The sequence below is a fragment of the Corvus moneduloides genome, chromosome 16 (genome assembly GCF_009650955.1).
Source record: "Corvus moneduloides isolate bCorMon1 chromosome 16, bCorMon1.pri, whole genome shotgun sequence".
Taxonomy (NCBI): Eukaryota; Metazoa; Chordata; class Aves; order Passeriformes; family Corvidae; genus Corvus; species Corvus moneduloides.
This window is the reverse complement of record NC_045491.1, coordinates 9,613,367-9,627,093: the sequence shown is the minus strand read 5'-3', so window position 1 is coordinate 9,627,093 and position 13,727 is coordinate 9,613,367. Positions and strand designations below refer to the sequence as shown.

The following is a 13,727-nucleotide window of genomic DNA, read 5'->3' as shown; positions in this document are numbered from 1 at the left end:
TTCGCAAGTCTAGCATTAAACTGTGCCCATACAGCACTTCATGGAAGTGTCATGTGTGACTCTATCACATCAGTAATAACCAAATGCAAAGCCACTTTTTAGGGATCTAGAGCCATGGATGGGGAGCCTCTCCCCATGAGACACACGGTCCCTCACTGCGAACAGTGAGCTGGAGCGATCGAAGGATTTCCACTCCACATGAAAATACTATCCACTGATAATTCCCTGCTTCTCACTGGTCATGTTGTGCTGGAAGCTTCTATCACACACAGTGAGGGGCAGAGCTGAGCTCCTGGGTTTGTCATTTCCAGGAGCAAGGGAACATGTGAGGAGCATCCTGTGGTGGGTCTGAGAATGCCAAGGACAAAACAGGCACACAGCTACCAGCAGGACGGACATGGGAAAAACCCCCAGAGAGGGAAACCACGCTGCAGGGAGAACAGCACAAGGATGTGCTGCTCTTTGAGGTGGAAGCAGGACACAGCACAACAGGGAGGCAGATCCAGCATCCCTGTTCCCTTAAGGGGATGAGGGGATGGACAGTGCTGAGGGTATGAACTTCACAGGCTGATGGTGAATTCCTGAATGTCCCTGTTTCAGCTGGAAAGCTGCCCAAAGCAAGGTCACCCCAGGAAGGAGCAGCAGGGAGGCACAGACCATCGGCCGCCTTTCCCGTCCGTACCTCGGGCGCGATGTAGTCTGGAGTGCCACAGAAGGTCTTGGTGGTCACCCCGTCCCAGATGTTCTCCTTGCACATGCCGAAGTCAGCAATCTTTATGTGCCCCTCGCTGTCCAGCATCACATTGTCCAGCTTCAGGTCTCTGCAGGGCGAGAGCAAAGCCGTGACACAACACACAACACAAGTCTCACGGAGTTCTGCTGTGGCTGAGCTCCGCCTGTGTCTCACACACAGACCCTTTGTAACATAATGTTTGGGGAAATGAGTAAAAATAAGTCGGAGATCTGTCAGGATGGAGTGTTTATTTTACTTTTAACCCACAGGAATGCCGTGCTGGGCACAGCGCTTTGAAGTGTGTGATGGAAAACACTCATCTGGCAGGAGACAGATTTAATTGATTTTTTCTTTGCTCCCATGAAAATCAAAGTGCACTTAGAGCTCTTGCGATGGAGAAGCACCTACTCAGCACAAGTCCCTGCCTCACCTGTGCTCTGCTTCCTCCTGAAATACAAACCAGCTGTGTTTCCCTCTGATCCTCACCCCCAGAATACCTCACACCCAGAACACCCCCAACACCAGGAGCTCTGCTCCTTTGCACAAGCTGCAGAGGTGGATCCAACCACAGATCCCTGGATCCGAATCCCAACCTTGAGCCACCACTCCGGAGGTGGATGCCCCAGTCTCAAGGACACTTTTGCAGCAAACACTGGGTATTTTGGTGCAATTTATACATTCTTGCTGGGTTTAAGGCTGTATTTTCTAATTATCATGTCAGTGTTTAGAACCCTGACAGGCCAAAGGCAGATGGCCATGAGCTGGGATTTGGATTCGGAGGAAGGAAGGAAGCGGAGCCACTGGGGACCAACAGGCCTAGAATCTCTCTGTAGCAGCTGATGGCAAAAAACAGCCCTCATGTCAAGTTTGTTCCACTTCTTTCATCTTCAGCATCTCCTGACTCCAGCAACACTGTTGGCATCTCCCTTTACAGAGCACTTAATGGTATCTGACACTCATTAGGATGCTCTTCTCCACCCTGGGCTCTGGGAATTCTCCCAAGCAGGGAAGAGCAGTGAACGCTGGTTTCAGAGCTAAACCAGCAGCCTGTGAGCCTGGTCCGGCACGTGGCAGTGACCCAGCTACCTCTGGGTGCCGGAATCATATTGGGAATGGCAAAGAAGCCTTAGTGGCTGAAGCAGAAGTGACAGAGTGGCACTGCAGAGCTCAGAGCAAGCCACTGGCAAGAGCTGACTCCAGTGGCAACGGTAAGAGAGCAGTGCCCTGCAGCCAAATTCGGGGCTTGGAGCTGGTTCAGGCTGCCAGGGAGCATTTGTGTTGTGTGGAGAGAAACACAGGGAACAGGAGAGAACCACAGCTGCCTTCCCATGAACCAGGGTAAAGCAGGAACCTCCTCCAAACTAGGGGCACCCTGTGGCTCCCAGCTCCCTTTCAGGTGTGCACATCACGTGTTGATGGTTGGACTCAGTGATCCCACAGGTCTTTTCCAATCTTAAGGATCCTTCATTCTACCTGTGGGCAGCTCCCAGACCCCATCCGTGGCACAAGCAGGGAGAGCCCTGGGCTGGGGGCTGCGGGCAGAACAGGACCCCCAGAGCACCACGCTCTGCCCATGGCTCCGGCTCTGGCTGGAGCTCAGGGGGAAGGGAGGGAGCGGGAACCCGCTCACCTACCGATAAATGATGCCTTTGCTCTGCAGGAAGAAGAGCCCGATGGCTATTTCTGCTGCGTAGAATCTGAAAGAGAAGGTTTAAAAGGAAGACTGATAATTAAAGGAGATAAATGAAAACCTTCCCGATCAGACGGCGGTGAAGGAAACGCATCAGGCAGATGTGACCAAAGGACAAGGCAGCTATGGCAGAGAAATTCCAGAGAAGGATCACACGAGGATGATCCAAGGCAGCTGCGCTCGCACCGGGCAGCGATGCCACCGGGCTGCTGGGGGCTGTCACTTCTGGTTGCACAAATTAAGCAGGAGCTGGATCCATGGCTGCTCCTCATGACACACTGGCAGTGCGGCTCGGAAAGTTATCCCTGCTCCCAGAGCCAGCAGGTACTGCCACCGTTGGCTTTTGGGAATATTCTGGGCCTCAGAGGACTCTGCCAGAGACAAGAAACCAGTTCAGCCCACCAGGCCCTGCTCAGTGTTTGTGGGTTTTATGTGAGCGTCTGAAAGCTTTCAGGAACACATCCTGCTCTGCCCAGCTCTCAAGGAACAGGAGCCAAAAACCATCAGTTAACACTTGAGTTGGCCACCCCAGCAGAGGAGCCAAAACCCTCATCATCCTCAACCTCAACATCCCTCTCGTCCTCCAGGAAAGGACCAGGCAGAGCAGAGGCCTGGTGTCTTGCAGGAAGCCTCCAAACCTTCTTGCCTTGTGCTTTTATTTACCTAGATTTATTTATTTAGCTGAATTATTTACACGTACTATGTACCCCAAGGGTGAGGTGGAGGCACCGGCATCCTTAGCATGAGGCAAAGAGTTCTCTTACATCTTCCCATTCCTGCTGTTTCCCCTCCCTTTCTGCCCAGGAGTTGCACCACAAAGCCTGTGCCTTGGACTCTGTTTCCAGCCACGTGACACAAGTACATCCCATACCTACCCCAAAGGTGCCAAACCACTGCACTTACACAGCATGGGGCTCCTTGAACCTCCCAACCTGCTGGATCTGGTACATCAAGTCCCCACCATTCACATATTCCATCACAAAATACAAGCGATCCTGAAGGAAAAAAGTGAGCAATTAGCAACAGGATTATCAGAGCAGGGAATCTGCAGGGGTCAGAAACAGGAACCAAGGTGACTGGCAGCTCCAATCTGTAATTCCATGGAAACACAGTGATCATCCCTGTCATCCTCATGGGGTGCAGGGGCTCCTGTTCATGCAGAGCCCATAAGTAGTAATTCCTTTGGCATGCTCAGGACTGGAGCTCTGCCCCTCTGCACAGCCACTGGAGAAGGCAAGTGGAGGCATCCCTAAACCAGAGGTTTTTCACTTCCCAGGAATTTGCTCTTTTTCAGAGGGTTGTTCAGGCAGGTCCTTGCTGGCATTTCCCCAGGCACTCCATGGCTTCAGTCACGGGATGCACAGGAGACATGAGCAGTTCCCATGGGGACCAAACTCCATCTACGACCACCAGGACTCGGCCAAGCACCAGGAGGGATGTGTGACATTCCCAGCCCTCTCCCAGGATGGTAGTGCTGGGGGTGCACAGGTCTGCAGGGGACCCCTGGTCAAGCTGGGGAGGCAGGAGGGGGCTGCACCCCCCTCCTCACTCCTTCCAGCCTGGTCTGAGGGGTCACTCTGGTCATGTTCACATGGGGTTAAGGGAGTCCAGAGGAGTCCAGAGATGCTCCGAGGGCTGGAGCCCCTCTGCTCTGGAGCCAGGCTGGGAGAGCTGCGGGTGTTCACCTGGAGAAGGCTCCACAGAGACTTTAGAGCCCCTTCCAGTGCCTAAAGGGGCTCCAGGAGAGCTGGAGAGGGACTGGGGACAAGGGCCTGCAGTGACACGGGCCCTCCTTGCATGAGAGCCCAGTGATAACCACAGGCTGCCCCATCGCACCCACGGAAGGAAGGAAGGAAGGACACAGAGGCTGGAGCACTGCAGGAGCTGCAGGTTGGCAGCATTACATAATAAAAAATTTCCCATTGCTCATTTCCTCCTTAAATAAGCCTTGCCCTGCTTTTCAGACAGGAAGGACAGGGAGCCCACAAGAGATGCAGCTGGAGCATTGCCATAACCAGGGCTGTGGAGGAACTGGGGCTCAGCACCCACAGGGCACTTCCCAGCCTGGCAGTGCCCAGCCAGAGGAACTGGGGTCAGCAGCTGCTGCCCCCAGCACAGCCCACCCAGCTGTGGGGTGGCCCCAGAGCAACCAAATACAGCAGCACAGGGGCAATGGGGCTGTGTGAAACACGCGGCACTGATGGCATAGAACAGGAAATTCGGATTTTCAGCTGCCTGGGGATTCGGGAGCACCCCCTGTGTAAAGGACAGCCCTGGCAGGCATCCGGCCAGCCCCTGGGGAGGCACGGGCGGCAATGTCACCTTGAGCAGCCACCGCCACGGCAGCCAGCCCGTGACAGCCATGGGAGAGCAGAGCAGCGCCGGGCTCGGCTGCAGCTGCCTCCTAAATATATCGATCTGCTTCAAGGAGGAAGAATATTAAAAAGACGGGCTCTTGAAACAGCCAGCTGAGCTCTAAAAGCAGGAGCTGAGCTTTCCTCATTTGGGTGGGGAAGGGAACGCTGGTGCTTCAGGGGAAGAAATGCCATGACTAAAGCAGGCAGATGGCTGGGCAGCCCACAGGCTGGGAGGGAGGGATGGGCACGGAACGCTGTCCTGGCTCCTGTCGGTGGCAGAAAGGACGGCGTCTGTCCAAGTCTGGAGCATTCACACTCGCTGAGCAGCAGCTCAGTACAGAGATGTAAATCCACTGCAGAACCTGGCATGGAGCTGGTGACACTCCCCCTTCCCTGGGCAGCCGAGATGCAACTCCCCGGGCTCCTTTCAGTGCCCTTCTAATTAACTGCTCCATCCCCTGCCTGGCTGCACGCTGGGAGCAAGAGGCAGAGCCAGGACATGCTCCAACCATGCTCCCCACCCACCCCTTACTCGATATTAGGGAGGAATTGTTCCCTGTGAGGGTGGGGAGGCCCTGGCACAGGGTGCCCAGAGAAGCTGTGGCTGCCCCTGGATCCCTGGAAGTCCAAGGCCAGGTTGGACGGGGCTTGGAGCAACCTGGGATAGTGGGAGGTGTCCCTCCCTGCCCATGGATGATCTTCAAGGTCTCTTCCCACCCAAACCATTCCATGATTCTGTGATTTATCATCTCAGTGTGGCTGTGGCTGCTGCGCCCTTCACTGCTGTGACCCAGGGGTCACAACAAAGGCACAGCTCACCTGGGGACACCCAGGGATCCGCAGCTCACACCCCCTCCCAGAGCCCAGGCTCTGACCTGGGACCTTTCAGAGCACCCCAGATCCCCCAGCACAGGCACCTCTCACCCTCCAGCCTCAGGCAGGAGCTCTCTCCTTGCTCATCTTCCCTTTTTTTAAAAAACACAGATTTAGGGCTTTTCTCTCTCCCGCTGAGCCAACAGCCCCAGTGGAGAATTGTGCTCTGGACTGTGCTCCCAGAAATCAAAGTGCTTTGTGCCAGCGTTTGATAATACACCCTGCTATACATTTTGATTACATTACAAATACGATTACTATTAAGCTACTATAGGTCTGCCAGGAATAATCCCGTGCTGACTCACTTCAGATGCCAGGGAGATGCTGTGTGAAATAGCTGCTCCTGCCACATCCTGATTGCTGTGCTGCAAAGCCGGGCCACGGGCTTTAAATACACTCAGTGTGTTTGGTAAATGAAATTTCTGGGATAATATTAAAATGTAATCCTCCTGGAAAGCATTGTCATCTTTCTAAAAGGACTCTGCTGATTCCCTCTGCCGGCTCCCACTGATGTGTACCTGGACATTCTCATTCACAGGCTGCTCGAGGGCTGGGCAGGGATTGTATTAAAGGTCCTCTGTCCCCCTCTCCACTCCTGACTCATACAAACCCAATCACACACCCATGGAAAACTGGATTTCCTGCAGTTTGGATTAGGTTTCTCCCTTTGCTCATGGCTTTCATCAGACGAATGAGTCCTGGAGAAAAGTGCAGCACTTTGCTATTGAACCACAAGGGACGTTGCGGGCTGGGGGCACCTGAGGGGCTGGGAAATCACCTCTAATGTCACCAGCAGCTCCCTGATGAGCACATCTCAGGATTCAGCTATTGTACATTACACTTTCATGTCACACCCCTACATTTTGGTCCTGGAGGCACTTTGCCAGTGAACTGGAGAAGGTATGAGGCTGCCAAGGCAGAGAATACACAATTGCTTTGGCAAATGAAGTGATGTACAGAGAACACAAAATCCTGGAATGGTTTGGGTTGGAAGGAACCTTAAAGCTCATCCAGTTCCACCCCCTGCTATGGGCAGGGACACCTTCCATTCTCCCAGTTTGCTCCAAGCCCCATCCAACCTGGCCTTGAACACTATTCCACTCCATTTTGCAAAGTGTTGGACTCCCAATGCTCAGGGTCCCCAGTCCACCAGGCCCCTTGGTGGGGACAAGCTGTGGCACCAGCTCTTACCATGGTCTGGAAGCAGGAGTGGAGCTGGGTCAGGAATGGAGGCTTCCCGGAGAGAGCCAGGACGCGTTTTTCCACCATCGTGCACTCCACATCATCGTCCTGGATAACAACGTCCTTCTTCAGGATCTTCACGGCGTAGAGCTCATCCGTGCCCTTCCTCTCTGCCAGCATCACCTGCACGAGGGACAGGACACGTGTGGGATCAAGGGAAACGTGGATCTATAGTGCCTTGAGCTGAAATAGTTACAGCTAATGGCTCATTACCCTGTGGCTCCCCTCATAGCCCTGAGGAGAGCTGCGGGTGCCAAGCTGCAGAAAGCTCCAGGGGTATCCCCAGAAGATGTTAGGGACACTGAGTCTAAGGAGTAACACATCTCCTCCCTCACCACCTCACCACCTTGAGGAGCCCAGCCCAAGGGGTTTGATGATATCTGAGCCCAGCACACCCTCCTGCACCCTCACCCCTGAGTCAGGGCCTGGTTTGGCACCCTCACAGTGTCACCAGCATTGGGGGAGAGTGTCAAGAGGCTGAACACAGAGTCCATCAAATTACAAGTTGGTAAATATTTAAAGTGGAAAAGAGTTAGTCTCTAGTGAATAGTAAAAACAAACCCATATGATTTTCTCTGCCTCACCCCCTCCCTCCACAACAGTGAGCAAACCCCATCATGTGCTGGTTCATCACCCAGCCAAGGCCCCTCTCAGCCAGAAGAATCCATCCAACCTCCCATTTCCAACCAGTCCCACCCATTTGCAGGTTCATTTACTGCAGTAAATGGGATTCACTGCCTCTGCTGGTGCAAATCCCTCGGGTTAATCCCATCCACCCAGCGAGGGTCCCCTGCCCAACCCACTACACTCCATCAGCCTAAGCTGCTCCGTGGGCTGCCAGCAAATAAACTGACTCTGAAACCTCACTTTGCTTCCCATTTTCCCTCTCACGCTCTCTCATCGCCTTAGATTGGAGCGCTGGGTGGAATTGAATTGCTTTTCATTTGAAGGAGTTGGCAGAAATCCTCCAGTCACATCAGGAACAGCAGCTTGGGAGTTTTGGAAATAAATTATGTGAAGTCAACATCGATACAGTGGGACTGAAATGTGCTTCAGGCTGGGGCAGATGGGCAGAGGACGTATGAATGGGTCTCAGGGTGACTTTATAGACACCAAGGATAGCAGAATTAACCCTCTCATGTTCCAGCCCTGTTGTGTTCCACAGGCTGTCTGGGGCACTGGGGGAGTCTCCACCCCTGGAGGGATTTAACAGATGTGTAGATGTGGTACTTGGGGACAGGGGATAGTGGTGGCAGTGCTGGCGTTGGATTCAATGGTCTCAGAGAGCTTTTCCAAGCCCTCTGATGATTCTGTGATTCCATTCTGTGGCAGCCTGAGGACCAGGGATGACGAGGCAGGGGACACAGCCCAAGGACAAGGACTTTGGTGCCACTGACTTGTTTGAGTGCAGAGAACAGGGGGCAGATCTGGCGCGTTCCCGGCGCTCGGCTGTGGCCCGGGGGAGCCTGGCTGTCCTTGACACGCTGCTTGTCAGGATTAGCTGGGAGGGGCACTGGGGCTCCTCAGTGCCACGTGCTCTGGAGAAGGTGCTGACATTCCCATTTCTGTCAGTGGGATTGCAGCGGCGGCACGCCGGCTCATCCCGCAGCAGGGCTGAGCTGTGGGCTCAGGGAGCATCAGGGATGGGATTTATTCACCCGCTGATCCTTGAAGAACCCTGGAAACCCAGAGCAGCTTGCTGTGGTGCTGGGATGGAACCCAGCAAGGCACAGGCACTGGGACCAGTTGTGGCTGCCCCTGGATCCCTGGAAGTGTCCAAGGCCAGATTGGACAGGGCTTGGAGCACCCTGGGACAGTGGAAGGTGTCCCTGCCCATGGAAGGGGGTGGCACTGGGTGATTTTTAAGGTCCGTTTCAACCCAAGCCATCCCCGTTTCTGTGCCAGGGCAGCAGACACAGCTGCCTCACACAGTGTCTGCACCTCTGTCCTCCCTTGTGGTTCTGACCCAACCAAACTGGTTCATTGCCTCCATTATCACCATTTTACACAAGCTGAGCTTTACAAGGCACCACATGCAGGTGCTAAAGCCAGAGCTAATTTTTAGCTGATAAAAGCAGAAGAGCTTTGGCTGCTCAAAATTGGTGGAAAAGAAGAAGTAACCACTCCAGGAACATATTTTGAGGGGAAATTAAACCTGTTACCTGAGTGTAAGAGCATTATATACAATATCAGTTATATAGAGACCTGCCTTGCCATCCACAACCCTTTCAGAGGAAAGTTAACTAAAGCAGGGAGCCTCGGAGCCTGGCATCTGCTTCTGCCCCAAAGGGACCATGCTGAGGACATGGCTCCCACCCCATTCCGCAGTGTGAGGCACAGCTTGGCTGGGGTACCACCATAAATGCAAAAACTGCTCAAGGCCATACATGGCTGTGAATGGTTCATGAAGCAGCTTCCCAGTGACATGACAGCCCTGAGCACAGCTGAGCCAGCCCTGCTCCCTGGGATGTGAAAGGCAAAAGGACTCTCCAGCTGCTGACAGTCAGCTGGGGCACACACAGGGAATGGCTGGGTGTGAAGTGTGTGCCCAGGAGGGCAGGCTGGAAACCACCCACTGCTGCACTCCTGAGGCACATCCAGGCTGGATTCCCCTCTCCTGTATTACAGAATCCCAGAATCCTTTAGGTTGGAAAAGACCTCCAAGATCATCGAGTCCAAGCTGTGCCCGATGCCCACCTTGTCACCAGCCCAGAGCACTGAGTGCCACCTCCAGGCCTTCCTTGGACACCTCCAGGGATGGGGACTCTAAACCTCCCTGAGAAGCCCCTTCCAAGGCTTGGCCACCCTTTCCAGGAAGAAATTCCTCCTGATGTCTTCCTGACATCTGAAGGTGTTCAAATACCAAAGACCCAAACAGCCAAGTGTCCCCAGCACAGTGCAGAGCCCAGGATGTGCATGGGTGACAGAGGGAGCAGGGACCCAGCCTTGCCCATGCCCTGCCCTCCTGCCACATTCACACCGAGAGGAGAGCAGAGCATTGCACAGCTTGAAGGTTATCACAGCCCAGGAAAACTCTCCCACTGCACCGGAATCCAGAACTGCAGCGGCCAAAGGCTCCGCCCTGCTCAGCAAAACAACACAAACCCCGAAAAGCCTGACATCTCGAGAGCACGACAGATTGATTAGCTGTAAAAATATGAGCAAGCCACCTAATTTCACTTTCCTCTATTTATAATACAGCAAAGCAAACCCAGGGTGGGCTGTGCCAAGCGCTGCCTCCCTCCGTGGGAGCGTCTCCCTGCCCGTGCCAGCCCCATTGAGCTGCCACCAGCCACGGTCCTGGGGAGCCCACGGAGAGCCCAGAGCACCAGGAGCACAGGGAGCATCTGTGTCCTGGGGCTGAACATGCCAAGCCAGGACCACACGCCCCCAAAGCCCCTATTTTCCAAGCCAGATCCATTTTCCACCCCCTAAACCCTGCTGCCTGTCTCGGGGGACCTCCATCTGCCAGCGCGCTCGCTGGGAAGCAGATTGCATTCTTTTTTAACTTTTTAATGATGCAGAAAAAAACTGATATTTAACTTGATTTATTCCTGTAATATAGAGTATTTGTTTGGGAATGCTCCAGCATAAGAACTGGAGATATTCTGAACATAGAGAAAGCAAGTTTGTCAAACTCCACCAAGGCCAACACGTTTGTACTCCTGACCCTGGGTAGACGAGTGTGGAGAGAGCAAAATACTGAGCAGTAAATCTGAGGTCCTGATGCCAAAGGGTTAATAGAGACAGACAGAGGCTCACTAAAACAGTGTGATTATAGTCCAAGAGCTTTCCCAGCCAGCAGGGACTGGGAGGAGGGAGGCTGGCAGCAGGCAGGCAGGCACAGGAGCAGGTGCCAGCCCTGGAGAGGGAAGGACATGGTGCCAGCCTTGGAGAAGGATGGCAGGGCCATGGACACAACCAGCTGCTGGGCACACCAAGGGCTGGGGAGCTGCAGGGAGGTGGGCTGTTCTCCCTGCTCCAGGCCCCTCTGCCTGACTCCTCCCGAACATCTGGCACCTCTGGTTGCACAGGGAGTGGCTACAGAGCCGCGGCACCTGGGTGTCCCCGTGCCGGGATGCCGGGGCAGCAGGGATGCCTGGGGAAGTGCAGGCACACGTGAGGGCGAGGCTGCATCTACCCGGAGAAACCAACGTGCTGTTTTAATTAGCGCTAATTAGCATATTTATAACATTCTGTTCCAGGGAACAGTTTCTGTCACACATTCCCTTATATAAGCCAGAGCCGACTGAGGAGCTTGCTAATGTTTCTCAAATTTAAGGGAAGAAGGTGGCGGGGGACACGGCACAACCACAGAGCCTCCAGATGCCAGGCACTGGGTTTGAAAGGGATGAGGTGTTGGAAGGGAGGGAAGAGGGAACATTTCTCTGTGAGAGCAGCACGGGCATGAGGCACGGGGCTTTCCTGCTCCCCGGGATGCCAACCCACAGCAAAGGGGTACCACGCCAAGTTCCAGGGCTCATGCTCTGGGTGCTGGGGACCATCAGGAGCTCCCCATTCCCTGTCACAAATGTTTCCGTTGATCTCTGAGCTCTCCACCTCTGGAGAGAGAGCAAATGCCTGTAGAGAAGCTGGGACCTTTCAAAGCTCCAGTGCCAGCAGACAGGCGGGGAAGGAAGGGCTGCTCCTGCTCCACCCCTGTGCTCTGGGGAGCATCCCTGTGCACCCTCCTCATCTCCGCTACCTGCCCGAGGAATGAGCCTGCAGGCAGAGCAGTATTCCCTGCAATTAAGGCAATTCACTAATGAGAGTGGGGTTGGGCCAGCTGTCACACCAGCAAACACTGCACTCACCTCCTGCAGAGCCCCAGCGGCCCCTGGAGCACTGGGATCCTGAACGGAAATCAAGAGAGTTGGCAAGATCCCAAAAAAATGAAGGCTCCAAGTCACATAATTACCAGAAGAATGAAATTCTGTTACCACTCACAACTGGTCTGGGAAGTTAATTAAAATGTTCCTGTATATTTGTAATTATTAGGGAAGAAGAAAGCCCCAACCAAATAAGAAAGAGCTCTAAAGACGCAGCTCATCCCCTGCTTCCCAAAAGGATGGATTTTGTGATAGTCTCATCAGACATCTCTGGTGTCCCCTGCTGTGACACAGTGGCCGCAGTCTGGAAGGAGCCAAGCTGGGCTCCCAGCACTGTGACACCAGTGCTCCCAGTCAGAGCACAGACAGGTCACACTGGAGCAGCCACCTGGCCACAAGGAACACGTGTTCAGTGCAGACAGTGCCGAGGTGGTACCTCACCTTCCCAAAGCTTCCTTTTCCCAGCACCATCAGGAAGTTGAAATCCGAAAGCTTCATCCGATCCCGGCTGCCGTTGTTGTCGAACTTGGAAATGGCATTTCTTGTCTTCTCATCCGCAGCCTTGGAACCGGTTCCAATCTTGGCTCTCTGCAAAGGTGGAGATGGGGCAGGGAGGAAGAGAAAACATTACTGAAAACAGCAGGGAGAATGGGCATTATAAACCCAGTGGGTGCTCCTGAACTCCCACCTCAACAGCTCTTTCCCAGCTCAAAAACCACCCTGAGCCTTGGGAGCCTTTTCCATGGGCGTGATGGCGACAGCACCAAGAGAGGCACTGGAGAAGTTGCCAGCCCTGGCACATGGCACTGCTCAGCTGCTGCCCAGTTAACCTCTGCCAGAGCAACTGGGAATCACCCCTGCCCGTGGTCACCCCTCTCCCCATGCCAGCAGGACACAGCAGACTGCCATGCTACCCTACACCATGTCCAGGTCATCCAAAGCATAGGAAAGAGGCCTAAATAAGCTCTTTTGGGGCAAAAACTGGCTTCTGTCTCTTACCTCACCAGAAAAAGGGGGGTGAATATAAATATATTAAGGTAAAACATGGGACTTTTTATCCAGCTCCACATCCATTACTGCCCTGTGGGTCCCTTCCATTTCAGATATTCTGTGATTGGATCTCATACTGGAGGGAATCACAGAGGAAGCCACAAATCCATTTGGAACAGTCCAGAACAGCCAGCCCCTCAGACAGACAGACAGCCCCCTCCTGCACCCCCAGCCATCACAGCTGTTCACTGAGGGCTCTCACAAAGCCCCCCATTTTTAAACACCAGACCCCACCAGTGGCCCAGTGCCTCCTCCCCAGGCCGGGGGCTGTGATGTGCAGATCCTCCTCCTGTAAAAGCTCTCTCACAATTTATTCCCTTTTAATTTATAGAAATGTGTGGCAGTGTGAGGCCTGTCCGGAGCTCAGCCTAGCATGAAATTCCATTAACCCGATCCCGGCAGTTCAATTTGGCTGCTGCTGGCAGCCCCTCCAGATAGCACCTCACAGGGAATCTCAAGCCTTTGCTGCTGCTAATTGGTTCTCACAAGGTTCTGCAGGCTGCAGAATTCCCCACTCAAGGTCACCTGCAGCACCTCTGAGGATCTGAAAAGCTCCTGCAACTGAAAACCTAAGGAATGGTCTCTGGGATTTTCACACACCATTGGTGTGACCACGGCTCTGCCCCGGCACATTCCAGGCTCCAGCACACCCCGCTCCTCACTCCCAGTGTCAGCACAAGCCCAGCTGGAAGGGGATTCCCTGCCTGAGACATTGACTGCCCCCAAGGGAGGAGTGGGGAACATGCAGCAAGGTGAGGGGCCAGGTGTGCTCTGGCACCTCTGGACAATGCGTTTTCTGATCTGTAGACAATTCATCATCTGACTTCTCAGACCATTTTAACACCACTGGAACACCATGAAATACAATAAAAGCCAGGGGCTAGTTCTTTGTAGAGCCAAAAACCACTGGTTGTAGCCGAGTGTTGTATTAGAACTGTCTTTTCTCGGATATT

General features: G+C 53.9%; 1 protein-coding gene across 3 annotated transcripts in view; it reads right to left on the bottom strand.

The window, feature by feature from the left end:
• Positions 1-13,727, bottom strand: part of PRKCB (protein kinase C beta) — a 95,110-nt gene that overhangs the window by 18,651 nt on the left and 62,732 nt on the right. For all 3 annotated transcript variants that reach the window (XM_032125813.1, XM_032125814.1, XM_032125815.1), the window contains 5 exons: positions 12,166-12,312; positions 6,845-7,018; positions 3,327-3,418; positions 2,368-2,430; positions 683-821 (listed from right to left, as the gene is read on the bottom strand). In XM_032125813.1, the coding sequence (XP_031981704.1) occupies positions 683-821; positions 2,368-2,430; positions 3,327-3,418; positions 6,845-7,018; positions 12,166-12,312 (615 nt within the window). The remainder of the gene's footprint in view (positions 1-682; positions 822-2,367; positions 2,431-3,326; positions 3,419-6,844; positions 7,019-12,165; positions 12,313-13,727) is intronic.